The 27,883-nt window shown below is 37.6% G+C and overlaps 1 protein-coding gene across 1 annotated transcript; it reads left to right on the top strand.

The window, feature by feature from the left end:
• The first annotated feature begins 48 nt into the window (after positions 1 to 48).
• On the top strand, positions 49 to 19,111 carry MOK (MOK protein kinase). Its single transcript, XM_030452499.1, has 9 exons — positions 49 to 231; positions 366 to 601; positions 12,551 to 12,599; positions 13,512 to 13,690; positions 16,512 to 16,613; positions 17,030 to 17,203; positions 17,459 to 17,570; positions 18,510 to 18,710; positions 18,797 to 19,111. The coding sequence occupies exons 1-9, from the start codon at positions 49 to 51 to the stop codon at positions 18,857 to 18,859; spliced, it is 1,299 nt and encodes a 432-aa protein (XP_030308359.1). The 3' UTR covers positions 18,860 to 19,111.
• The last annotated feature ends 8,772 nt before the right edge of the window (positions 19,112 to 27,883 follow it).

Genomic DNA, 27,883 nt, shown 5'->3' with positions numbered 1-27,883 from the left:
CCAGCGCAGACCTGCGGCGGTTCAGAACCACGAAGGACATCACCGAGGATGAACTTGAGCTCGTCCGAGCGGCTGCCAATACCCGTCCTCTGCACCGATACCAGCCAGCGCCACTGCTGCCGCCGCTGGATTTATGTGGCCCCTTATCTGTTCCGGTTCCCCCACCGGGCTGCAGGCATTAACCCCTCACTAAAGGAAAGTCAGACCCACGGAGCAGCATCGCTCCACACAGTACAAAGACACACACAGAAGTACCAAGGGCCGTGGCGGTGCGCGGATGACGGGCCACTTCTCCGCCCCCAGCAGTCACCGCCGCCCGCCCCGCACCTCGCTGAGGGGACAATCGCACGCACCGCACCGAGCAGAGGCGACGCCACCCGTGCCCCGCGCCCCGCACGCGCACTGGGGCTGTCGAGCGGAGTGACTCGTGCCGTGACGTAGGCACGGGGCAGGGCCGGAGCCGGGGCCTGCGCCGTTGCCAGGGTGACGGGAACACAACATGGCGTGCTGAGGGCCGAGCCGGGAGGTGCTCGGAGATCGGGAGGGGCCCCGGCCGCTCTCTCCCTCACCCTGAGACCCGCAGGCGAGCGCAGGATGTACAGTAAGGCGGTGCAGGGGAAAGCGGCAGGCCCTGCTCGGTGTGGAGGCCGCGGGCTGAGGGTTGTTTCGCAGGGGTGGCGCGGGCCCGGGCGTCTCGGAGGAGGCCGGCTGTCACTGGCCACTCTGGCCCGAGGGAACCGGCGACCCGGACCGCGCGGGGATCACCCGGGCTTTGATGTTCGTAGGTGCTTTCGTAGTCCCTGCAAACCGCTGTGCCTGCTGGCATCTCCCAGACCTCCGTACCGAGACCGCACGTGTAAACGCTGCTCTCTCTCTGCATGCCGGTCCTCCCCTTCAGCAGGGTGCTTAATAAATCTCTCTCCCACCCCTAGCAGTAGCCTGTCTGTCGTCTTGTCGCTCTAAGTACTTTCACTGAAATTGCTAAGTTTTCTCATTCTGTGTTCTGCGAGTCTTTGCTTCCATTACTTAGCATCCTTTTTCAGATCACCTCATGCCACATCCTACATGTTTGGTCTTTTGCTCAATGCAATTATGATGTTCCGTGGTCTTGTGTCTGGATCTGAAGTTCTTGTTGCTTTCTTAATTTTTTGGTGTTGTTTCTTTTATCCCATGTGCATCAGTGTGGCATCTAAATGCCATGGCTTTTTCTTCCTTGGCATCTTTGCAACAAAATATCTGCTTTAGGTTTTTATAATAACTTGTTTTGACTATGGCAGTACAGTATTTTATATATTTTTGTATTGGTTTCTTTCATTCCAAATGATGATTGGCTTTCTGTGTTCTCTGGTTACAGTAATACAAGTGTCACCTTTGAATTCCATCACTTGGGCATAATTTTAATTACATCATTCTTAATTTCTTGAGTTCTGTACCCTCTTGCACACTAAACTGCTCTTCTGTTGAGTGATTACCTGTTTGCCATTTTCATGGCTACTTTTTTGTTGTTAGAGTGGTTCATATTGGTACAAATCATTTTTCTTAACCATTGTCTGCCTCTCTGGTAGCTGCTGTAAGCCTGAGCATCTGTGTGCGCTGAAACAGAGGGGAGGGAAGGAAGAGGTTATGTAGTACCTGGATATATAAGTGATGAAAGAATTGCTTAACAGTGATTAGGAAGACTTTATTTAATCTCATCCTCAAGGCTTTCAGTCTTAAAATGCTGATAAAGTTTTTTAATATTTCTGTCATTCTTTGTTTTTTACCATACAAACTGGTAATTACTTCTAATTTGTAGCATTAGAAGGCTTTGACCTATTCCCTTTCAGTGTGTGTCTGAAATCCCTTGTTTTGGTGGGGTTTTTATGCCACCTGGTCTCTTTTGAAGGATCAGTTATACAGTGCTGAAGTAGATCTCCAGAAATCTTTGATTATAAATGCAAATTAAAAATTTGTATTAAATTCTTAGTACATTTGAAGCCAAGATTGTATCTCTTCTTTGTCTATATAAACTTTCCTATTATTATTATTACAATGTGTGATTTCCTTGCAGCTTCTTATTAAATTATAACTAACTTGTCACATGATTATTCTCATTTTCTCCCTAGGAGAAAAGCTCTCTCATCTCCAGTGACCTGTTTTGTTGAGAGTGTACATGTTGATTTTATGCCTGAAAGCAACATTTCAGATAATGCAGTTTTCATTCCTGATTCTGCACTTCATTCAAGCAATTGAAATTATTCAGATCTTTGCTAACATTCTTTTCACTGGATGACTCTGTCTGAAGTACCAGGTTAAAGCCTCAAATTGTTTGCCACGTGGGGGGGTTATTTTGTACATATAGCATTCTATCATAAAAAGTTAAATAAATGAACCTTGCATGCTTACATGGAAAAATATTTAGTGCTGTAAGGAAGTTTTCAAGTGTGAAAACAATTAACTCATACTATTAAAACTCTTAGGCTGAAAATTTTTTTTAATTCACATTATTTGTAGCCCTCCATTGCCTTCTCTTGTAGGAGCAAAATACATGTTTAGAAGAATACATAAACAGAATTAAATTATTTAAACACATACTATCTTGCTTCTTTATATATTTAAAAATATTTTCAATAAATTTTTACAATAATGCTCTCCCTGTGTTTCTCTAAGAACTTTACTTCATAAATACCTATGGCTGGTATACCATGAATAAGATCTTTAAGGATAATTGTATTTCAGATATTATATATAATACTAATAGAATATATACAAGGTATTATATATATAATTATATTTCAGACAATTATAATATACTTATATAATTTATTTATTTTAAATCATAGAGAACCAATTATTTTCAGTTAAGAAAATAAAAATATGGGATTAGCATCTATCAAAGAGTAGATCAATAACTAGCCAATTATCTTTTGTCTGCCTTGGGTATTTTTTGCCAAGGTGTCTGGCTCTGACATATGAGCATGTAACACAGTCTGTATCTGAGTGGCTGGAGAGTATCAGTTGCTACAGATAAAAAATCCATTGACACTTTTTCTTTTGAATCTTGCAAAAGTGGGAATTAAGTGTTCTGAATTTACTATCTCCATGTCATACTTAGTTATTTAGGCAGGAAATCAAAACTTAAGGTGGGAGTAGAGGGCACGGTGCAGTGTGGTTTCTGCTGACACAGCATGTTACTTGCTCAGTGGTGGTGTTTAGTGAATACTGATGGTTGGGGATCACCTTGCTTAAGACATTAATTGACCAGTTACCAAATAACAGCCACGTGAATTAAAGAGTCTTATGGTTGCTTCCTTATTTTGGAATCCTTGATAGAGATTTCTTGGTTTACCTATAAAGATTCTGAAATTCTGTTTCTTCTTTGAAAATAGTTCTGTAGGTTTATTTCCTGTGTAGAGTATATTAGATGGTGTAATTTATTTCTAATTACTATGTTTTTTCCTATTTTTCAAATTTAGATGGCCTAATTAGGTAGCTTATGATCCAGCATGATGGATAATGATCAGAAAACCAGAGCAGCAAGTGATAAAATTGCTAAGAGCAGCTGACAGTTCTCACAGAGGTCCTGTTACTGTATTGGAGAAAGAAGGATTTGCAAGGGGAAGGATTCTACTAATTAAAATACAAGTAGTTGGGTCACAAGGAAACAAAAGACACCCTTTTTTTTAACAGAAATTAAGTGTGAAAGTTGGAAAGATAAAAAGCAACGAAGACAGCACAGTTTGATTGCTAGTTTGAAGACAGCATTAGAATATCCTGCCTAAGTAACTTCCTCTGCAAAAGTTCTTGGCAGGCTTTCTCCACTGTGAGGCTGTATTTACACTTGTAAATTGAACATATCTGAAGTCTCCTTGAACACAAACATCAACTGGCATGAAATGGCCCACATCTGTGCTAGGAAATTCTCTTTATTTCCCAGAACAAGGCAGTAGCACAGAAATTGCTTGAGGAATGACCTAAGAAGGAGTCCTCGCATCAGTCTGGGAAGGTTTCTAGGAGAGTGGTGGTTGTCACATGCTGGTTTCATGCTAGGGACTCCTGTCATAGGAACTAACACAGGCAGCTACACTTCACTGAATTTGTTGCTATGGCCAAAGCTTAAGACTTCTGCAGTTATTCTGACTCCTTTGAAGGGTTTAGTGTGATAGAAAAGGCTTCCTGCTCTGCCTCCCTCAAAATGACTGGGTTCAGGTTTCCTTTAAATAATAAGTCTGTGTCAAAAGCAACAGCAGCATAAAGCTAACCAGAATTTGGGTTTGCTCCAATGAAGTTGCTGGAAGAATTGTCAAGGATAGAATCTGGAGGTGCTAAAAATAAAAAGGAAATCAGAGGACAAAGTGGGTGAAAGGAACCAGGCAGTGGGATTGGTAAGGAACAGTTAATCAAAAAGCTGAGGGGGAATAAGAGAGGAAATAGAAGAATGACAATTTTGAAGGAAATCAGGAAAGGACTCAGAAATTAATATAAATAATGCTTTTTTCATAACTCTTTCATTATCTGCTTAATCTCTTAAAATTCTGCAGAACTAGAATTGTCTGATTCTCATATCCTTTTGTTTGTGCCAAGTGTTATTTTTGGCCTAATGCAAAACTAATATCTGAATTTCATATGGGAATAGCAACTGAAAGTCAGCAACTGCTTTGCTTAGAAGAAAAGCAAAAATAAAACCAAACAAAAAACTCCCTATCTGAAACAAAAAAACTCCAACCAACCCAGCGAACCAACAACAAAACCCCTGTTGGAATAATGACAAGACACACTTGCTTTTCAAGATAATTTCATGTTTTCAGCACAGTGTAAATAAAGAGGGGGCTTTGGTTAAAGAATCAAAGAGTAAGTTCAGGTATGAGTTGCTAGTGTGCTGCAGCAGAAGAAAGGTGTGAAGTGCTGTGTGCAGAGACATGTCTCTGAGGAAGGAGGTGGTAGTTTATTATCTAAGATATAAAGAAATATATGTTAACAAAAAGAAACCTTTTATTAACAAAAATTCCATTAGTCAGAATTTAACATTAACAAATCGATTATGGCTTGCTATGCACTCTTCCTAAGAATTTCTATTTTAAAACATACTGAAACAGTATATTTTTCTTTTTAGAATATAAAACAATTTGTAAGATAGGAGAGGGAACATTTTCTGATGTACTGAAGACACTGAATCTTAAGGATGGAAAGTACTATGCATGTAAACGTATGAAGCAACGGTTTGAAAGGTATGTACTCAGATTACGACTGAAAAGCATATTGAAATCCAGAAAGTAAGATTAATTGAAGTTTTTTGAGTACACAGGTAATAAAAAGGTTTGCATGTAGTACAGAAAGGGAACTCTGCTGCTGATTATGTAGGGTGAAGGCATGGAGGTTATTTCCTGGAATACTCAAACTGATGTCATCCACTGTACTAAGTGCTGCCTGGCCACTGGATTGAGGGTGGAGGGAGAAGAATGAGGACTAAATAGTTGATTTCTAAATGGTTGATTTCTCTCTTTCCAAGTATATTTCTCCTGGTTTTCTTTTTGCTGTAAATAGTAATCAGAGGAGAAAATGTGCCAGTTCTTCCTCTGGTCAATACTTTTTTTTCAGTCTTAGTTTAAATACTGTTTTAATGCAAGTTAAAACCACTGTCTTTATCCTTAGTCCATGTATAGCATCAATTCTGCTTCATATTTGGAGTTTTATTTAATTACATCCATCAGCAAGGTGCTGTGTAGTCACAAAATAGGTGCTTTTTATTAGTTAGGAAAATAGAGGAGAAGGTTATGTGGAAGCAGACATGAGCAGACGTTCTCCTCCAAATATGTAAGTGCCTAACAGTGCATTTTAGGTCACTGACTTTGTATTCTCAGTTGAATATATTAAGTTCCCAGTGAAGCCAGTGGGAGTGACACATTGTACATAGGAAGTAAAATGGGACATTTTGCTCCTACGTGATAATTCACAGTGTAACTTGGAGCTTCAAAGACTAAAATTACAAAAAATAAAAAAGAAAAAAAAAAATAAAGGAGCTCAAACATCTTCAAGTCATGTGGCTTCTGACTCTCTCTTTTGTTAAGAGAACTGTCAGTCTATTTATACATTACCTACAACCAACCAAATTGTGCAATTTATGATCAAAACAGTATTTAAACTAACTTCACAGCTACATCAAAGGCAGATGGTACACAGTTCAGTGGTAGGGCATAACAATAAGTAAAATAGCACTATTAAAAACTCTTCATACTTTAAGCCTCTGATGAACTGAGCGACATTCTCTTGGCTAAATGGACTCTTTTAGCAATAGGTTACAGTGTTTTAAACCATACAAGGTATTTCTCCTAGTTTTAAACTGGAAAATACTGTTCTTGTCTTTAGGTAAAAGTATTACTGTGAAAAGACGTGTGTCCTGTTCTGATCCATGACATAGTGTACAAAGCTTTTTGTTTCCTGCTAGAGTTTCTGTATCATGCAGTTTGTTGAAATCTACAAGGGCAACATAATAATTGAGAGGCTAGCATCAAAACTTAATTTTAAATGCTGAGTTTGGCAACACTAGATTGTAAGTGTCAGCATTGTGCTGAGCAGTATTTGGATGGATGCTACACCAGCACAGAGTAAGTATCATACCTACTATTACACAATACAGAATTCCTCCCAGATAGCTTCTTGGTATGGTGACTGATGTGTGGAGTGCAATGCAATACTACTTACCTTGTTTGGGTTAGTACATCTACTTCAGACTGGAAGAAGGCATAAAGCCATTTTCCTGGTCATTGCTTTGGTCTATAAAGAAACAAAGCAGCAAACAATTTATCAGGTCCTGCATTTAAAAGTTCAGTTACAGAATGAAGTGGTGTAGGTCCTGGTGGCCTCATAACAGTGAAGAAGGACAATTACAATCCAATTCCTGATTGCAAGTCAGCCTTCCTCTTTTCTTTGTAATTCAACTTCAGTATGGAACAAGTCAATAGCCTGAGAGAAGTACAAGCACTAAGGAAACTGAGTCCCCATCCTAATATCGTTCAGTTGCATGAAGTTGTTTTGTAAGTATGGTGTTTATTTCTTTATTCCTTATTCCTTTATTTGAATGATACTCAGTAACTTTTAGGTCCAGATGCAGCCTGTAGGCACTTAACCAGCTTTTTATTCCCACAGAAAGAAAAAAACCAACAAATTTGTCAAATTCTGAAGTATTAATGCCTTTTTTGTTAAGAAAATGTGATTTAGCTATCACTTGCTCTGGGTTGTCTGCAGAATATTTGCTCTTTTGCAAAATATTTCAACATCATTATTAAAACTACAGACTAGATATATTTTACTCATAGCTACACTTCATGGCATAGTATGTAGTAGTTGCTGGTGATTTCAACCCACATTCCATATGAAATGAGTGCTTTAGCTGCACATCACATCTGCTGGAGATGGTATTTTGGTCAGAGCTCATCTGCTGAAAGAGACTCTGGGACTTCAAGGGTTGTGATATGACTTGTCATTTTGAACTAGGGATTGAGGTAAAGTGATTTGCAGTATCATTTAATAGGAAAAGTTACAGAAACACTTTTGCAATTAATAGAAGTTTAGATCTCTAAATTAGGCAGCCGCTGAGCTGTGTTTTGAAGAGATCAGTCAGTGATGAAGTTGGGTTCTTTAGCCTCATTAGACACTTAAGAGTCTTCTGGGGACATGTTCTGTCTCACGAAGAGATCAGATGTTTTAAAAGCATTTATTCCATAGCTCTACATTAAGCTTCATGACTATGCAACAACAGACATATAAGTCATTATTCAAATGTCTGACACAAAACTTGCTGACTGCTCTAAAATAATTTTTTTTCTTGGTCTTCAGGCTGTCTTATTCCTCTCCTCAGGGTTCTGGTACTGTTACTGACAGGCCTGTTTTCTACAAGCATATAAAAAGCTGGTAATCCTGTCAGCAGCTTAGATTTCTGGAATTCTCAGCTTCAGCTGCTGTGTTGCTAACAAAGTGTAATCCAGATGGCCAGGCAGCTCGCCTAGCTCTTTCACAGTCTGTCTGCAAACTGAATTGCAGATTGTACCCTCAACCTCTTGCTGTTTGGGTTAATGCAATGGAGGGGGTGTACTTCAGTGCAGTTATAAGAAAAACTGGAGACCTGAAGATGTTTGCCCTGCAGGGCAGTGAAATGGAAAATGAAGTGTCAGATGTATTACTGTATCATGGTAATACTTAAAAGAGCTGTTGTCAGCAAAACACAAATTTCAGTCAGATACTCATTCCCATGTAATAGAACTACTGGTGACCTAACTAAGTAGGTTTTCATTTATGGTGTAATGGATTTCCTGTCTTTTATTGTAGGATTGTATCAGTTAATTTGCTGGAAATTCCTTGATACTGTATCAATTAAAAAACAAAATGTAGTTTTTCTTTTCTGATGAATTTTCCTATTCTTATTGTGCTGTGTACTAATCAAAACTTCTGGCTTAAAATCTCCTTATTTGTTTCATCAGTGATAGAAGAAATGGCTCCCTTTCACTGGTATTTGAACTTATGAACATGAATATTTATGAGTTGATAAAAGGTATGTAGCCTATGCTTAAGAATTACACGAACTCTTCTTGTGTAGATCACAAAGTAGAATTAATTATTTTTCACTTGGTTGTTCACCATTGCCTACTATTAAACTTAGAGGGAATTTTTGTGTAGTAGTGCTTTACTCCTTATTTCTTTCCAGTGCAGTATACCCACTTGTTTAAGGCATGGATGTGTGCAGAACATTTCTAATGAACCAGGTCAATGGCCATCTATTTTTACAGTCAAGCTACATGAAAACAGGGAGAATGCTTATTGCAAAACACAAAATAATTGCTTTATGTAACAAAAAGTACAACTTAATAGGTTCTGTGTTACATCAGGTCTGTAATGATATAACATGAAAATTATTCCCATTTGTTTCACATACTACTTTTACCATGGTTTCTCTAAATTAGCATTGTTCCCTGAAACTTCCTGTATTTAAAATTTCTGCAGATGTTTGTTGAAGTAGACAGGAGACCATAAAGTTTAAAGAAGAGTTCCTATAAAAAAGTTTAGAATAAAAGCTGATTTAAAACCAGATCTCATATAGATATCAAAGGAGCTGGATATAGCAAATGAGGGGACACATATAATTCAATATCAAAAGAGGGTTTTTCTTCTGAATAATAAAAAATATGTAATGTCTTAACAGTTGGGAGATTCATTTAAATAACTGAGCATGCAGCTGCTCCCAAACATTACATTAGTGACACAGTATTCAGATCTCTAACAAAAGGAGTAACCCTGTTCCTGACCTAGATAAGAATTCAGGATTAAAATACAGTTGTTTACTGATCACTGAAGCAGACATGAATATTTGCTGTTTTTAACAAGACATTTTATTTTTCCAAGATGAATTTGTTAAGTTGTAAAGTCAGAGTAACAGCATATAGGAAAGAGATCATATTGGATAGTACATTAGTCCAGTGCATTAAAAATGATTCTGCATCTTCTCCTTCCAGGAAATACACTGTATGTCAGTTAAGAAAAATCAGAATGTTTAGTTTTGTTTTTTAACTGCCTTTTTTTTTTATTAACCTCAGAATATTTGCTTTCATTTGGCTACATTTCTCAGTGTTTCTCTCATTCTTCTCATGTGAAAAAGCTGGCTGCACTCCGCATTTTTTAGACTTGGAAATTAGTCAAATAGATTCAGTATGTTCAGCTATGCTGGTTTTTTACTTGAAAAGACAGCTTTTATCAAGTTCAAATTTTCTGTGAGAAGATTGTTTTCCTGCCACTTAGTTTTTAAAAATATAGATTTCTATGGCATTGTGAATCAGTTCAGAATTAAATCTGGGCTCAACTGTAATCTGAAGTGCTGCCATTAGGGGTTATCCAAACATTAATCTGGGTCTGCCTGAAATTCTGTACATTGCTGCTTCTTCTTTATGGTCTGGATTTTGTGTCTGCTCTGTGTTTCCCATGTGTATCCCATGATACAGAGTCTTATTTTCACCTTATACATACAAGTTAGTGACACATGGGGTGGTGCACGTCAAATCATAGAATCATGGAATAAAATGGTAAAATGAAAAACAGATTCCTATGAAAATTATAATAATTTAAAAATACGTTTTGAAGTATTAAAGTATTTAATTTGTCTTAAGTGTTTTGCATTTTTCAGAAATTAACTTTGGATTTCAAAGTAGACTTGTCAACACCACAGTTTCCTATGGGGCAGAAATAATTTTTCATTTATTTTCTCCCATGAACAGCTCTACTTGTGGCTTATTGCAAAGTCAAGAAACGTAACGTGGAAGCAATTTCAAACAATAAATATGGTAGAAATTCCAAGTATGGAATTAAATTGTAAAAACAATATTAGTTCTGAGCCAAACACTTCTTGACTGAGAATATCTAAATAACAATGACAAGTAAAAATAGCTCCTTTTGAATGTTCAGCATTGTCATCTGAAGGAGTGCATTACTAATTTGTAGAACAATTCATTTGTGTTCATTAACAATTCTCTGTCACAAAGCAGTTTTCAGAGTGTACAAAAGTAGTTCTATTTCAGATAATTTGTATTTTTTTTTTAAAATAATAGTATATAGTAATGCGAAGGTTTGTAATTTCCTGACTACTCTCAATCTTGCAGAATTAATTTTAATATAGCTGAAAAACAATTTTAAAAAAGCTTTGTTAGAAAAATTGGGATGCAAACATGATTTGTATTAAATTTTGTACTGAAGAAAAAGCAGAAGTTGGCTGAAAATTACTTCTTAATTTAACAAGGTGTATGGAGACACTTGTGTAATTCGAACAGTTCACTGTAATACTAATGTGAAAAGCTGAGGCATCATTTCTCTGAGCTGTACTTTTTTCATCAAGTGAAACAATTGTAGCTTTGCATGCTGCCACCTTATGATTCCCTTCATCATTATTTCCAACCAGGGTTTATCTAATGATAAATCTGGAAGTAGAAGAGCACTTGCTCCAGATTTTACCAGTGACCTGTAATGAAGAAACAATTGAGCAGGACTTATTTTTGTGACAGCCTGATTTTTTTAAAATATTAATTATAACCTGGGTGGGTTTGAATAGCTGCATTTTATAAAATCTTTTCTACTATAACTGACAAAGATCCTGATGTTGAAAACACCCTTGATCTCCTTGGTGTAAATAGTAGTTGGTCTTAAGTGCTTTGATATCTAATCCTGTTTAGTGGATTATGTGGTGACTGGAGGATGCTGCAGTCAGTCAGGAGCACAGGGCCTGCTGGCTGCAGCCTCAATGAGTTACTGTCCTGGGCATCTCCCTCCTCCTCCCCAGCCCATTACTCATACTACTTTCATCAGGCAGATCAGTACCTGCTTTGTTTTTCAAAAATGTGATCATTTCTGCCTCCGTTGGTGACACTGCAGCATTACATAAAGGCATTACAGCAAGCTTAAAAGGCCTTTGGAGCCTATAAAAGAAAAAAAGCTGAGTAGTTACTGAATGGCTGTGAAAAACAGATAAATTTTATAACTGTCACTATTGCACAGGGGCAGGAGCAAGCCAAACTACACAGGTTAACCTTTAGTTTGCAAGTCAAATGTGAATTGCAGTCATTTAAGCACTGCAGTAATTTGAGGTGATTGATACGAATCTTGAACCTTATGGAGTATTACTTTGTTTAGAGGGGAAATTAGAAATTTAGAAGTGAAATATTGCCATTCGGCTACAACTTGGAGAAACAGGTGCTGCAAGAGAAACATGTAGTAAAAGCTAAGGCAGATTACAGACTACTGAATTTACAGTTGTTAGCTGAGCTGTTCATACAAAAATCTAAGTTATCCTGTCTGAAGCTGAGTGAAAAATGTAGTACAAAGGTAGCTATAAATGAGAGCAGTAGTATAACTGAAAAAGTTAGTGTCTGATGCACTACTGCAGGACGAAGAGTGATTTTTAATATTTTTTTCTTTTGTATTCTGTTGTTTGCTAAAAAGGATTTGTACAACTTGAAATTTAATTCTAGGAAGGAAAAAGCCATTACCTGAAAAAAAAATTAAGAACTACATGTACCAGTTATGCAAATCTCTTGATTACATACATAGGTAAGAGACTTGGTTCAGCAACAGCTTTACAGTAAAAGTATTTTAAACTTATGTCAGGGCCACCTAAGCAGAGACAGACAGTTGTCTGGTGCAGCAGGCTGCTGCAGGGAGGAAAAGGCCATTGCCCAGATCTGTGATTGCCTTTGGCAGAGCCCTGGAAGGCAGCAAGAGGCAGCCCGTGCTGCTGCCAGCACCAGAAAGGAGCTCTGGTCCTTGCTGCAGGAAGCCCTTCTGGGAAGGGGTGGCTCTTGCAATGCTTTGGTAGAGGTGGTGAAAGCAACAGCAGAAAGCCTGGGCTCCCCTTCCTGGGCTTGCCCTTTCCCTGTGCCCTTACCTGTAGCTGTTGTCTCACCGTGGTTGCAAAGTTAATTTTTTTTTTACTATGCTGTTGATAACTTTGAAGTGTTATTTTACAAATAACTGGAAGCACTGGTAACGTTTGTCTTTTTACTGAACTTTTCTCTCTGATGTGTTTATGTTGGTACAGAAATGGGATATTTCACAGAGATGTGAAACCAGAAAACATATTAATACAGGTAATTATTTTTATGTGAGAGTATTTAACTGAAAATGAAGTTTATCAGTATTTTTCTCTTTACTGTGAGAAGTAATGCTTCTTCATGAATGAAAGTACTGTTTAAAAAAAAATATAGACAATTACTTATAATACCTTATTCCTGATCTAGAGGAATGAACAAGCAAGTTTGTTAATACCAAATATCTGAAATTAAGCAAATGCATTAGAGCCTGCATCACTCCAGTCTAAAAACCTCTTCTTTATCCTCTATTAATATATATTTTCCTTTCTGTGTTAACCTAGAAACAAGCAATAGGTTTCAGTTCTGCAGCTTTCTTTCTACATTTAATTCCTACATTTAGTGGAAGATACTCATACAAAAGAGAGCAGAAGGTAATAGCTTTCAGAAGATTTCTTCATTAAAATTTACCCTGACAGTTTCAGAATGTTATTTTGCTAATGGCTGAAAAGCGTTTTGAAATTTTGTTTATTAAGTATTATTTTCTGGAGATATGTTGGGTTTTTTTAAGTCTTGGAAGTGTAGAGGAGAAGCTGTTATAAAGAGAAGGCAAAGCCCCACCTACCATATCACTGCTAAACACAAGAACTCTAAGGAAATCACTTAATCCAGCTGTCCTAGTTAGCAGTCTTCCCTTCAGCAATAGTCCATATGCTTTTCAATTAACTCTTGGCTCTCTCTTTTAATGATGTACTGAACGGTATTTGCAAATATTATGGGACAGATATCTTCAAGCCTGGAGATACCTGCTATTTAATGCAGTTTTACTGCCATAATACTACCCCTGGGATTTCTCAAAGTGTAGTCTTAAAGGAATCTGTGATTTCTTTCATGAATCTCCACATGTTTAAGGAAAGTCTTTGATTTAATATTTTGGTGTTTCTAACTTGTCAAAATACTTTATTTTTGCAGAAAAAGACCCTGAAGTTAGGAGATTTTGGATCTTGTACAACTATCTCTTCTAAGCAGCCACATACAGAATATATCTGCACACGCTGGTACCAAGCTCCTGAGTGCATCCTGACAAATGGATGCTATAGTTACAAAATTGATATCTGGAGTGCTGGCTGTGTTTTCTATGAAATCGCAAGGTACAGTGGTTAGTGAGGGGTTTTCCTTGTTACTGATCAAGAAAATCAAAGGTAAATAACTGAAATAAGGAGGACATGGTGTGGCTAATATGATCTTTGTTTCCATGGTTTTATGGAAGCTTCTTTTGTGATTAGTCTGCAGGGTTCATGAGGCAGTAATCCTGCCTTGCTTGTCTAGCACTCTTCACCCTGTGGCAAGTTAGGAATAAAGCAGTGGGATGTTCAAGAGAACACAGTACCAACAAATATTATTTACAAGGAAAATAACATTTTTTAAGCAGTTGGGAAGTTTGTGTGTTGGGGGTTTTGTTGTTATTTTTTTTGGTGGTGTTTCTGTGTTTTTTTGTTTTTATTGGCTTCATATTAGCATTTGGTATGAATGTATTTCCTCTGCTTCACCTCTAAATATTAGAGTATGGCTCATTTCCTGTCGTGAGCATCACTAACTGTTCTCAATCTTGTTAATACACTTAATGGTAAAATTTTCCCCACGTGTTTTGACTATCTTCTGCAATACCAGAGGAATTAGAAAAGGCACTCCCTCTGATTTACTACTTTGATTTTTAAGATACTGTGTTTAAAGCCCTTGTGTCAGGATCCTAGAATATTCTGAAGTTGGGTTCTGATGAAGGATGACTTCAGGAAAACCCAGACTGAAGTCCTTTAAGCTTTCAATGATGAAACAATAACTCAAAAAAATTGTCACTGGTCTTCCAGAAAAAAAGGAAGAATAACCACCATAAGTATCTCTGCAGTATATTTGTGCCCTAGCAACAGCAGGAGTTCTTTATTCTCCTCCCACACTGCTGCCTCTTAAATGCAACCACGAGTGATAACATTTGCTTTGCTTCTTTCCTCCTCCTCCACATGGCAAGTGCAGCTGCTGCCATTACCATCACATTAAATGACAGTCCTTATGCTTTGCCTGATAACTTGGAGAAACAGTTCTGCTTTGGTCAGAAAACTGTTAAAGGAAAAATCTCAAATGTGGCAGTTCTCTTGCAAAGTAAATTGGGACCAATTGCTTTTAAAATGCTGAAGTTTTCCATTTCAATTTGAATCAAGTGGGCTTTGAAGTTAGGCAAGAAAATTACACGCTGCAAACTGAATTTTTCTTAAGGTAAAAAACCTTAAAGATATTTCCTCATAATTTTAGCTTAAGGTAACAAATTTCATTTTTTGCAACTACTGCATATTTTAGAGGACTTGGTAGGTGTGTTCAGAGAGAAATAACAATGTTTATTAAAATGACTGAATTAAAAAAGATACAGCCTTGTGAAGCTAAAGGAAGTTATCGACAGGTTTGTTTCAAGTGAAACTTGCAGTTTTTGCTGTTGAAAATTTGTGTAAGCCTTTCTGCTTTACACCACATTGTGTAAGAATTATTAGTCTTCTACTCAGTCATGGTTACCTTTTAAACCTTGATCTCCCTCTTTCTTATAAATTATGATTCCTGCATTACACTTTTTGTGGACTGCACGGTTGTTCTTCTCTAAGTTATGGATTTACATTTGAAGCCCACATATATTTGTAGTTCACACAAAAGCTACTCCCAACTTGTCTTGATATAGCTACACAAGATGAATCAGATTCTTTTTTGTCCTTCCTCTTCTCCAAGCTTTATAAAGACATTCAGAGAAGTGTGCAGGCAGCTGCCTGATTATGCGAGCGGTTAAAAGAAGTTTCCTCCTTCTACTAAGAGGGCTGAATGTATTGCTTTCATGAACTGTGGTACTACTGAAATGTTTCTTAATTATAAGCCCAGGGAAATGCTCTGCTAACATGGAAAAAGGCAACATGCAAGAAAAAAATGTTAGTAGACCTAACTTGTGAAGTCAGATTGCTCTATTTAACTTGTGAAGCCAGATTGCTCTATTTAGAACAATGTTTTCAAGGACTCTCTGCAAGTTTTATATTAACAGAGGATCAAGCTGTGAAATGCAGTTCAAAAGACCAATTTTCAAGTTTTGATGCTTGTAAAGAACCTGTGTGCTAGGTAGTGGCCAGCAGATCAAGGGAGGTGATTCTCCTCCCCTACTCCACTCTCATGAGACCCCACCTGGAGTACTGTGTCCAGTTCTAAGGCCCCTCTTCTACATAAGAAGGACATAAAGCTGTTGCAGGACCACAAAGATGATCAGAGGGATGGAGCACCTCTCCACTGAAGGCAGGCTGAGAGAGCTGTGGCTGTTCAGCCTGGAGGAGAGAAGGCTCCAGAGACTTAAAACAGCCTCCTAGTACTCAAGGAGACCTCCAGGAAAGCTGGGGAGAGACTTTTTACTAAGGGCATGGAGTGACAGGACAAGGGGGAAATGGTTTTAAACTGGAAGAGGGTAGATTTAGATTAGATACTAGGAAGAAATCCTGCAGTGTCAGGGTGGTGAGACACTGAACAGGTTGCCCAGAGAAGTTGTGGATGCCCCTTCCCTGGAAATGTTCAGGTGCAGGCTGAACAGAGCCTGTAGCAACCTGGTCTTGTGGGAGGTGTCCCTGCCCATGGTAGGGGGATTGGAACTAGATGATCTTTAAGGTCCATTCCAACCCAAACCATTCCGTGATTCTATGATATCTCACCCCAAAGCTGCGAGGAGAGGGCACCTTTAGATTTTTGTTTAGAACCCTAACTGCTCTGTCCATCCAAACATGCAGTTGTACTCATCTGCTGCTCACTTTATTCTTCAGTTGTTGGTTGGTTCACAGATGAGTAATTCTACAATGTATCTTCCTCATAAATGAAAAAAATTTACCTGAAGTAGTAGTTGTGCCACTTACACTAGTTTAACTGTCTTCTCCAGTGCTAATACCATCTCTTACCTTGCAGTTTTCAGCCTCTCTTCCCTGGATCTAATGAGCTAGACCAAATTTCAAAAATCCATGAAGTTTTAGGCACTCCTGCTAACAAAACTCTCAGCAAGTTCAAGCAGTAAGTATGCATCCCAATAGTTGTTCATCTCACTGTATGAACATCCACTGTGTAACTGTACAACTGTGTGCAACTTCTGCTCAGGAACAACCACAAAAATCTGATTCTGTTGTGGCTGCTGCTGACCAAAGAGTGGTGTCTTCTATCCCTGCCCAGAGACAATTATACATTCCTGATCCTTGTAGGCAAAGCAGAGGAAATCTGAGCCTGTATCCATTTTATTTGGCCATTTATTTCCATTGTATCTTCAAGGACAATGACAGAACTTAGTAGAAAAGGAAACATTTTTTCCAACTATTACGTGCTTGTCTTTGGTAAATGATTATCTACATCAGATGGGAGTAATTTTTTTCACTAAATTCTAACTCTCTGACTATGCATGAGTAACTGTTTTGTTTTCAACATGCTTACCACAGGTCAAGAATGGCAGGATTTGATTTCCCCTTTAAAAAAGGAACAGGAATACCTCCTCTTGTGCACAATTTGTCTCCCAAAGGCTTATCTCTCCTGTATGCAATGATAACGTATGATCCTGATGAGAGAATTGCTGCCCATCAAGCATTACAGCACCCTTATTTTCAAGAACTCTGGCAAGTGACCTCAAATCACTTCAATCTTGAAGCTAAAATTAAAAAGGGGGGGAATGTGTGTGCTTATTATTTAAAGTGGACTGAAATTAATTTTGCTTACAGTGCTGGTACATGGCTCGCAATACAATGAAAGTAATTCAGCCAATGTCATTCTTTGAACTGAGTCCAAGCTTCACCGAAAGCACAACTGACGGTTTTCTCTTTTTCTTTCTGTCTTTATTTTATTTTAATTTTTTTTTCCCCCAAACTTTTTAGGCAAGCCAATACACAACCTTTGGCCATGCACAAAAACCCAAGATTACCAGGAAATAGATCAGGGCAGGTACCTCTGCATTTGGTGCAAGTTTCAGAGGAAAGTCGAAGGCAGGTAATACTTAAGTGGAAGAACTGTCAGTCCATTTAGAGACAGTAATTTGTGACACTGAGCTTGTTAGCTAGAAAGAGTTGTTTTACTTAAGCTGATTACTTGGTTTTATTCAGTTTGCCCAAACACTGGTCTTGATTGGGTCTCATGCAGTTCCCTCCCTTCCCCCTGAAACACGAGTTAGAATTTAGGAGGTGTGATAACCACATAATCCCTTCAGTAGACTCTTGTCATAGTTGCTATTACTTAAAGGGTCAGTTCCATGTGTGTTGTTTCAGAATCATCATTCTTTTCTTGGTCTCTTGCCTTTGAGTTAGAGTTTTACAGCTGAAGTTGTAGCAGAGACAGAGAGTGTACTTTTGCCTTTTCAGGCCTGCAGCCTACATTTTACACAAATTGTGTTTTTTTTTTAATTTAATCATCTTGTGTTTAGATGGTATATGGGAAAATCATAAACTTGTATTTCACACTGGAGATCAAAAAATTAGATTAAAAATTCTGGCAAATTAACACTTGTTTATATTCAAACTATGTGAAAAAACCTCAATGTATACACTCTTAAGAGCTCACTGTATCAGCAGGGTGAGGTAGAAGTTAGTATTACATGAAAAATCAGCGAATAACAGAGTATTACACTATTAAAAAATATATATTTTCTGCTTTTAACCTTGAAAGCATCAACTCTCCTCCCATTAAAGCATCCCCTTTTTCCACCAATTTATTTCTGGAGTTCATCACTGTAAGCTTTGTAAGAAGTTCCTTAGGAGAAATTGCAAGAAACATCAAGTGGGCAGTAAATTAAAAAAAAAAAAAAAAAAAAAAAGAAATTACCTGAAGTAGTATGTGTCTGTGGGTTGTTTTTATCTGATGAATTGGATTTTCTCTTTTATTCCTCAAAATGTTCTCAAAAAGAAATGGAATCTTGTTTATTTATTTTAAAAGCGTTCTCTTAGGGAAGTCCAGGAAAAAGCAAAACAACAACATGGACCTCCTGGTGCAGAATTACCAAAACTAAATCATTCTGGAGTAGCCTCATTGACTTCCCGTCCTACTCTTACATTGCATTCGGTTTTCCGGCCACCTAAGGAACACGGTGAACCCTCTGTGTTACAGTCTGTTAGATTTCTGGGATCAAATATCAAGGTAGAGACTTGAATTTGGTCATTAAAGTGTAATGGCAAAATGTGTTTTACAGGATGTATTTCAATCTTCTCTTTTTTCCTCAACAGTCTAACAACCAGAAGGCACTTAAGTCTTCCCCAAAACACTTCCACTTACCTGCTATAAAATGAAGAGGAGGAGGTTACTGATCACCTGGTAAAGTGCCTGGAGTGTGAGGAAATGCACAACTATGCCATAAGAGACCCACTCACATTTCTGTTGTTACAGTTCTAACAAGAACAGCAGCACCTTCTTTTGTTTCTCTGACACCTTATAGGAAAAGCCCATAAGGTGATGAAGGGCTGCTTGCCCACCACTGTTCCTGAAGGGAACAGACTTTATCAGTATTCAATTAATGTATCAGTATTTAATTAAAGCGTTGTTCTGACAGAGCTTAGAGAGCATTCTTTATTGAACTTTCTAAGTAGTCTTTTGTTTTAGAACTGGATGGAGGAGGTGGTTGGTTAAAAATAACAAGAAATGACTGAGTTTCAGTATTACAAATGGAATGCTAATTACAGAATATATGTTTTCATATTACACTATAAATGACAGCTGCCTTTTGCAGATTTTTAAAATGTAAAGCATAGTATTCAGTCAACTGTGGAAAGTATTTAACTCCTGTACTAATAACTTAAACCTCACGTTTTATTGAGGTATTAGAGATTATGCAGTCATAGGAGATACTTGATATTGATGCAGTTTCTGAAACTGCTGAATATTTTAATATAAATGAAATCCAGCCAAAAGCTAAAGAGGCTTTTTATCTGATTCAAAAGCAAATAAAATTTAGTCATCGTTTTCTCCAAGCCATTGATCTTAATCAAAACTTTTAACAATGACATTTCAGGTAGTTGCTTAAAGGAGCAGTAACAGAATATATCCTGCCCTGCTTCAGAAATTTTGCATACAGGTCATCAGTAAAAATTTAATGTTTAATTACTGTTTCCTAGTGCTATAGAAGTCAAGAGTTAAAAGGCATTTACTTGTAAAGAGTAGTTATTGCAATTTGACAACACTGATTTTAAAACTCTCAAGATCTCTTAAAAATTTGCAGTACTTAAATTTGGTGATGTGCTACAGAACAGTTCTCCTGTTAAAAAAAAAAACCAGTTTCTCCAAGTCGTACTTAGTTGCGGGTTTAAAAATCTTCTGCCTCCTAAATATGCATGCAAGACAGGTTTTGCAAATAACTTACTTGAGTTTTTTAATAGTTTTAAAATTTGCTCTGCTCATAATTGGGAAATGATCAGCTTCTTCACCTATCCTCTTGAACCAGTAACCAAACATCTCTGGGCCTGCTGGTGCTGCTCAGAATCTTCTGTGCAACAAAAAAAGAGAAAAGCCAAGCAATGGATGAGATAAGAGGCAAGGGGAATGTTATATCAGCAGCCAGTGCTGCACGGGAGAGGTTGTGAAAAAATGGACTGGGTGACAGAACCCAGTGAGGTTACTAAGCCAGCCCTTAAGCTTCTGTTTGAGATTGATGGTGTAAGTAGAGACAATATAGTTATTCTAATCATTTAAGACACAGCTCAAACAGTGCAGTAAAATACATGTTAACATTAAGTTTTTCTAAAAATACTACTTGACTAGAGTAAAAGTTATGCTTACTATGCTCTCAGCTCTCCTGAGCTTTTAACAGAATATGCAATTTGTGAAAATTGACAACAATTGTTCTAAATTACAGGTTTTGCAGAAGGTGGCTTTTTTGGTTGTTTTCTGTTGATTGGTTGGGGTTTAAGAATCAGACTCTCAGCACTGGTAGGATTCTGTTGGAACTGCATTAGATCCTATTCATTCTACTGCTATTCAGCTTCCAGGTAACTCTGAACAGGCCCAAATTCCAGAGGATGAGCAGATAAACAGTTTCAGAAGTAACACATTACAGTATTTGTTTGAATAACTGGCATGGGGGGGTGTATAAAAGAAAGATGTGATGCTAAGCTTAGGAGATGGAGTTAAGAATGGCAGATCTACAGGCAACAAAGTGTAACAGTAACCCCCTACTTAACCTTTGGAACTATGAGCAAGAGGCATCATGAGCTTTTCCAGGCTTTTTCCCAGATTGAGGAAGATGGTGAGTTACTTGGTGTTTATGTATTTGGAGTTGAGCACAGTGTGCAGCATTGAAAATGATGTTCTAAAAAATAGGTAAAATAGGTGTCTGAGGGATCTTGCTCTCCACAGTGTTAATTTCTTAAAAGATTGGAAAAAAAAAAAAAAACCAAATCAAGAATTACTGCCCATATTTGACATCAAGACTGATCTTTCAGACTTGGAGCTCTCTTACCTAGTGTTACACAGTAGGCAAAGGCTCATGTTATCAGGAGTATGTTCCTGAGGGAGATATTTCAATTGTATTGGTAACTTCCTGTAATCTTTTCCTGTAAACCTCAAACCACAGATGCTGAAGTTTAAATATCGTAAATTTTCAATTAAAAAAAAAAAAGTCCCTCAGATCTTGCGTGCAGAAGATACTTTCTGCTTTTAGCTGTGTTATTGCAACTGTTTGCTGATATAGCTATCAGAACCATGCAACCTCACAATTAACTGGTACAACTCTTCTATTGTTGTTTATATGATGTCTCAGCACCCTGTTCAGCTGAGACTAATTACTATCAGGTAGGTAATCACTTTATCCATACACCAGGAAATGTGGTTTCTTTTTTTTTTTTTTTAAATGGCAGTGAGCATTTTTGGCAATTGTGAAATTGGAAAGAAAAGGCTATCAGAGTAATATCTTGTATTTTACCAATAATTCTCTCTATCATATCTGGGGCTATCATGCAGATTGCTATTGCTATGAAAATTGGGTATTTCAAGTAAAGACCACATTGGAATGCTTTCTTCATTTATTTTATGCTTTCAGGTGGACAGTTTGGCACACATGGTGCTTCACAGGTATTTATTTCATAACAAGTTCTTTGCTGTTACATCTCTGGAGACAATTTACACTTCTCTGGCTGTTGCATTAGAAGGCAAATTTCAGTTTTCCCACCTGCTTTATATTTAAAATATACTCAACTTTAAACGACAAACTGGCAAGTTGTTTCTACCCTCATTCTTCCAGCTAAAGTTTCATATTGAGATAATCTGTGTTCCACTCAATTTATTTTTTAACCTAGCAAGAAAAAGTTACTTATTAAGAGCTCTGTCTATAGTAGCAGTCTGTGCTCTTTCCAGGTAAGTTATTAGTATTCCTTTTCTTCCTATAGTATTTTTTTCCCATGTGGAATAAAAGGTGGGATGGTCACTTTAAGTTTCTAGATGATTGCTCAATAATAATGGAAAGGCTGAAAAAAGAAAGTGCCCATTTGATCCTTGTGTGCTATTCAACTACAATCTGCAAATGCCCATGCAAGTAGTTCCTTCCAGTATGCTAATGTTGGATACTACAGTCCTCCCAGTACTGGTTTTGTTTTACCAGCTGAAGAAGAAAAAAAGCATTTTAAAGTTAGGATATTTTCTCAACTGTTCCAGTTTCATTCAGACTGTATGAAGCACTTTACATATATAATAAGCCTACAGGGAGATAACCAGGTCAGTTTTCAGTGAGGAGGTTTATCTGTATTTTAGCAGTTAACCCTACTCTGGTAATAAAACAAAATTTCTGAACAAGTATCCTGCTCAGTTTCAGTATTTTCCCCATTCCTCATATTTTATTTGAACTTAAATAGATAAGAATAACGGAGTACAGTTCCATCTTTTAATAAATTCAACAACCTAATTGCCAACTTGTAAATGTATCTGGCAATTTTCTATATGCTAGCTGCATTACAAGACTTAGAAAGAAGTAGCTACTGCAGTTGTTTCTCCCCAAATTTTCAATCATTTTCTGAAAAAAAAATTAACTTACCAAGCCTGAAAATGGCTCAAGTTTACTTGCAGTTTAAAAAAATTCTACTCAGCTTTACTGCTGGAGAGCAGGAAGGGCATTAATGTGTGCCCCAGCTACAGGGGTGCACACTCAGGCCAAGTCCTCCACTCCCAGGCAAGGTTCTGCTGATGCCCAATTGTGGATATTGCTGCACAGGGTAAAGGGAAGGGTGCAGAGGACACTTCTGTCACTGTGGGGCTTGACATGGGGCAACACCTCTTGGAGGATATTGAATAGCTGCAAGAACTACTGGTAACAATTTGTGTTTGGTTGCTGACTGACTGCAAAGCACGTGTGCTCAGCCAAGCAGCATGAGAACTGTACCAATACATGGAGACGTCTATCTGCATAAAACCTGACAGCTTGAAGAGCAGTGAATTAAAAATCAGATGCCTGATTTAAGACAAAGAAGTTGTCTGGGAAACACACCTACTCTGATCTGCTGAATTAATGTCAGATGGCCAAGTCAGAAGGTGTGCACATCCCCTACTGCTGATCTCCTGCTGCACCCCTCCCAAGCTGCACATACGGGTCTGTGTGATTACAGAATCCTCACTCCACAAAGACGTCAGCAAGATTTTTCTGTATCATGTATTTGAAGATAAACCACTAAGAACAAGAACAGAGCAATGTTATCTCACTTCCCTAACTGAAATTCAACTATAAGAAATATGAAGCAATGTTCTAGATAGGGTATTTTTGAAAGGAATTTGTTCTACAAAGTTTAGATAATATTTCTGTACCAAACATTTAATTCGACAAAGGATTGATTACATCAAAAGTGATTGAATTCGAACAGAAAGTAAACAAAAATGCATATTCAAGATAGTTTAATATGTATTTGCTGAATTAGAAATACCACTTTCTTAAATGAATGAGAATTTCTGGTGTAATGATTCATTACTCCCCTTCCCCACCACTGAATTACATTATTTATACATATAATACAGAGCCGACTGCAGTTGGAAACAACAATATTAAAATAAATGTTTAATAGATACAAAGGATCTTTTCTCCACAACATAGTTTTTCTGGTGTCTGGACACCCATTTTAAAGTAATTCTCTATTAGCATTAAACTATTTAAGTGCAAAACAATTTTGTTTTAAAAATCTATGATTGCAGCATCCATCTTCCTGAATAACCTTTTGAAGCCAGAAAGTAATGACTTTCAATTTCCATGAGTGCATTCCAGGCTGTCTCCTAGCCATCTCTAGTTAAAAAAATCAGTGCAAAATAAACAATGGTGAAGTACTAGTTTAACCATGGAACTTATTTGAATTTAAGAAACATACTTTATTTTACACTATATATATATATATTTTATTTATATATTTATATAGAGAGATTAAATTACACTGGACTTGAAAAGTATAAAGAAAACCAAAAAACTATTTTTTCCTGCAGCACCAAAGGAAGCTTTTTTTTTTTTTTTAAAGTGAAAACTCTTCCTTGGGTGAGCAGCCTAGCAGTATTAGCTGTAATAAGAACTCATTACATTATTCCTTTGCAAATTACTATGTGATTCACATAATTCCATGTGTACACTCTGCCACATTATATTTTGTGATGCTCTTTGCCTGAAGAACAGCTTCTGGTTCCACTGTCATTACTTCTTGTCCTGCGTTCAGAGATTTGCTAGCAGTAGTGTGATGGCTATACTACAGTTCCACTTGGAGAATTGGCCTGGTTTTGGGATGACAATAAACCCTGCAAACAAAGCAGTTTACATTAATCCAGCAAGAGAACCTGACATGAATTTTATAAAGTTCTTAGCCTGAAGCTAAAATGAATACTATTTACCATCACTTGCTTACTTTAGACATCAGCACCTTCCTTCCTACAAAAGAATCAAAGCCTCTATGGTCTCAGTCAAGCAGCACACACCAGTGTGTGTGTTTACAGCACATGATGAATCTGACCCCAGCATTTGATTTCATCTGCCTTGCATTTTGAGTCATTGTGAACTTTAAAAATCGTACACCAAAAAAGTGATAAGCATTTTATTAGGGTAGCAAGAAACAAACCTATTCCAATATCAACAAGTTTGACACCTAGCCTGATACAGGGAAACGCTCAATCTCATATATTATTGAATATTACAAGCTTTGAATAGAAAAATAGATTATCTAACCAAATATTTATTTTGGTAGTTTTCGAAGAGAAGGAAACACTGAGCAGTTCTGTAAAGATTTCCCATTACAATTTTAAACTTGCATTCAGGAAAACTTTCTACCAGCTCATTTTACTAAATCCCCATTCAAATAAAGTGAGAATTACTTCACTTCAAACATAATCTCATGCCTGCACGGCCCCTCTGGCTGGACAGAGGCTGCTGCTCTGGATTAAGGAAACTACACCTTACCCATAACCATCAATGGATAGATTCTGTTTCAGATTTATGTACAGTAGGCTCTTTTTAATAATTTACATTAAATTATCTGCATATCAGACTTATTTAGGAAAAGTTTAAGATCAAAATACCATTTGGTTTTCTTGCAAGGCTGTTACATAACAAGAGCCAGCAGGCTGAGGAGCACAATGGCAGCTAAGCTGGAAGCACACCAGTGAGCATCACTGCAACTTCTTACTACGTGGCATGAGAAAATGTACTTTTAGTGATTCTTCTTAACAGCTACCAGCTTAGGTTCTTACCTCAAAATTAAGATCCTATGACTCAGATCCATCAAACTACACAAGCTCAGGCAGCAATTAGCACACAATGTATAATTAGGTCACATCTTTAGAATCTACAGGAGCTCTTTCTGGCTTGGATCCAAGAACTGAAAGGTCGTGGCTGATGAAGAAAATCCTGACCGTAGGCAGAAGAGGTGGAAGGAGGGCTGGACTGGATGAATTCAAGCCATCAAACTTCTACTAAAACCTTAGTAGCCCTTCTTTTTAAAAAACATCAGTTCAAGCACATTATGAACCTGGATACATTTGTAGGTTCTGCAGCAGACTGCACGTGTTCATGTGCATACATATACATGTGTGTGTATATACAGGTGCAGTCATTTGTGACCTCCATAAACCAGACCTGCAGGAGCTAGAAAACTTGATTTTTACTTGTTTATGTAGTGGATATCCGATTAAACACTGCTGAGGTAGACTGAAGTGGGCTGGTCTTTCCACTTGTTGGACATTCAGGATGTGCAAATATACTGCATATTTCACAAGAAGAGCACAGAAAGTTTCCTAGTTATTAGTTAAGGAATAGATGGTGAAAAAAAGGCAGAATTTGAGAGTAAAAAAGCTACTGAAGCACTTTTGAAAACGTATACCAAGGACTCTTGTTTGAATGCAATGAAGATGAATCAGAACTCTATAGCTGATTACTGAAGCATTCTTCAGAAGCAATTGGAAGGCCTTTCTTACCAGAAGATTACATCCGCTAAGCAACTTTCAAGTACCCTGGAAAAATATGTCCAAAGGTATTTGCAGTCTATAATGTATCAGTGATCCAAAGTGTTCATATGCAAATGTGTGTTTTATAAGCACACAGAAAGTACTAGGGATGGCATAATATGAAGACTTTTTCAACAGGCTCATAATGATGCTCTACAGATGGAGAGAAATAAGCTCTGTCCTATTATCAGATACACACTGTAATGCAACCAATTGTTGGGAAAGAAAATGAAGAGTCATTCATTTTCCTACAACTCCTCTAGAAACAGGTGCACATACTGAAATTCAGTGTGGTGCTTTGCTCCCCATGAACCCCCAGACACTCTGGAATTCAAGTTCCAAGACTACAAACCCTTAAGGATTCACTCAGTCCTGGTTTCATCTCCCAGGCCATGAATACTCCCCTACTTAAAAGGGCAGAAGTGCAGCTCATGTGGTTCTGAGTAAGTGAATATTAGGAACTCCTTGTATTTCAATCCTTTCTCTGAATTAATTCTACACCTCTGAGCAGGCAAGCCAGAGGAGAGGAATGCCAAAGTGGAAAGAATCTCAAGCTCAATATCCCCATGCAACTACAGACCGACATTTCAAAAACCTTGCAAGTCCTGCCCTAAAACTTGACACGACTACGATGGCCACTCCTCAACTTCACCTCTGAGGAAGAGATTATTTTGTGAGTTCTTCCAAGTATTTTATTTCAGAAGACATCTTAAGACTTCAGATGTTCATAGAAGAAAAGCAAGGATAAGAATTCGGTTTTTAGGCACATAAGTTTTACTGAAGTGGTGAGTGTTCTGGATGGGTCCTGAGGAACAAAAGATTCTACTGCATTTTGCCATTTTATCAGAGCCTTTTGAACAAGACCAGATACAAAGCTATGTTAGGTGTAGCAAAGGAAACTTTTGAAGGCCACATTAGAAGAGCAAATGAAGGCTGCAAAACAGTTAGTTTTGATGAAAAGGTTACCCTGTAAGAGTCTGATCTGTAAAATAAAGGGTGTGGGACTAGAATATTTGTAACTGTATTCTCTGGGAATGAAGTGATGGATGAAATTATAAAGAAATATAGAAAACTCCTTTCTGCAAAGAAAAACAAAATTAGACTCCAGTCCTTTCTGTGATGAAACCACCCAGTTTAGTCAACCAGGTCGTAAAAGATGGAACAAAATCTGCAGCAACTTCTTGGTGCAACAGTTTAACAGCTGTGAGAGTTAACACAGGAAAACTGAGATGCAACAACTGCAGATGAGCCATGCAGCACAGTGCCTCAGGTCAAAGTTAAAGAACAAACAGATCATAATCAGCAAGCAGCAGAAACAAATTAATAAACTTTTCAAAAAGTTTTGAAAATCAATGTAGTATTTTATTAGCAGTATTATTCTGTCAGCACGTGGGTCTGGCAGAGGGTGGGAAATGAAACAGTTATGAGAAGCAAGTCAGGAATTTAATAAAATCATCATCACAACCTCAGAGAGGGCTGGTCCTCCAGGTAGATGCTGTGTCATCAGTCATCTGCACGGGGTGCTCTACACCTGAGGTGTGCTGCTTTAGCAGGGACTGCAGGATTTTTCTTATATCAGTTAGCAGTGTGAAAGTATTTAACAGAGTCTGTTTGAGCAGTAGTTGCTAGGGCTATCCCATCTTTATCTATGCATTCTCTGACTTTCCAAAACAAGAGGACTTTGTATTTTTGTAGGGCTTTTCATTCCTATCCCTGCAAGCCTAGTTTTTACCAAAAATGCAATTTGGTCATTTCCACCTGAGGTTTATGGCATCCATAGCTGTGTGTTGTTCAGGAAGACCTGCAGCAGTGGTTAAGACTAACCCTTTCGACAATTCATGGGATCATAGGGGAATTTTGTTCTTTTT

Source organism: Calypte anna, chromosome 5A, assembly GCF_003957555.1.
Source record: "Calypte anna isolate BGI_N300 chromosome 5A, bCalAnn1_v1.p, whole genome shotgun sequence".
NCBI lineage: Eukaryota > Metazoa > Chordata > Aves > Apodiformes > Trochilidae > Calypte > Calypte anna.
This window is presented reverse-complemented; position numbering and strand designations above follow the sequence as displayed.

What these genes read in the sequence shown, in the direction of transcription:
- MOK (XM_030452499.1), top strand. Translation starts at nt 49, where the DNA reads ATGAACTTGAGCTCGTCCGAGCGGCTGCCAATACCCGTCCTCTGCACC. An exon ending in ACTCTCAGCAAGTTCAAGCA is followed by an intron (nt 16,614 to 17,029) that starts GTAAGTATGCAT and finishes TGCTTACCACAG; the next exon opens with GTCAAGAATGGCAGGATTTG. An exon ending in TTCTGGGATCAAATATCAAG is followed by an intron (nt 18,711 to 18,796) that starts GTAGAGACTTGA and finishes TTTCCTCAACAG; the next exon opens with TCTAACAACCAGAAGGCACT.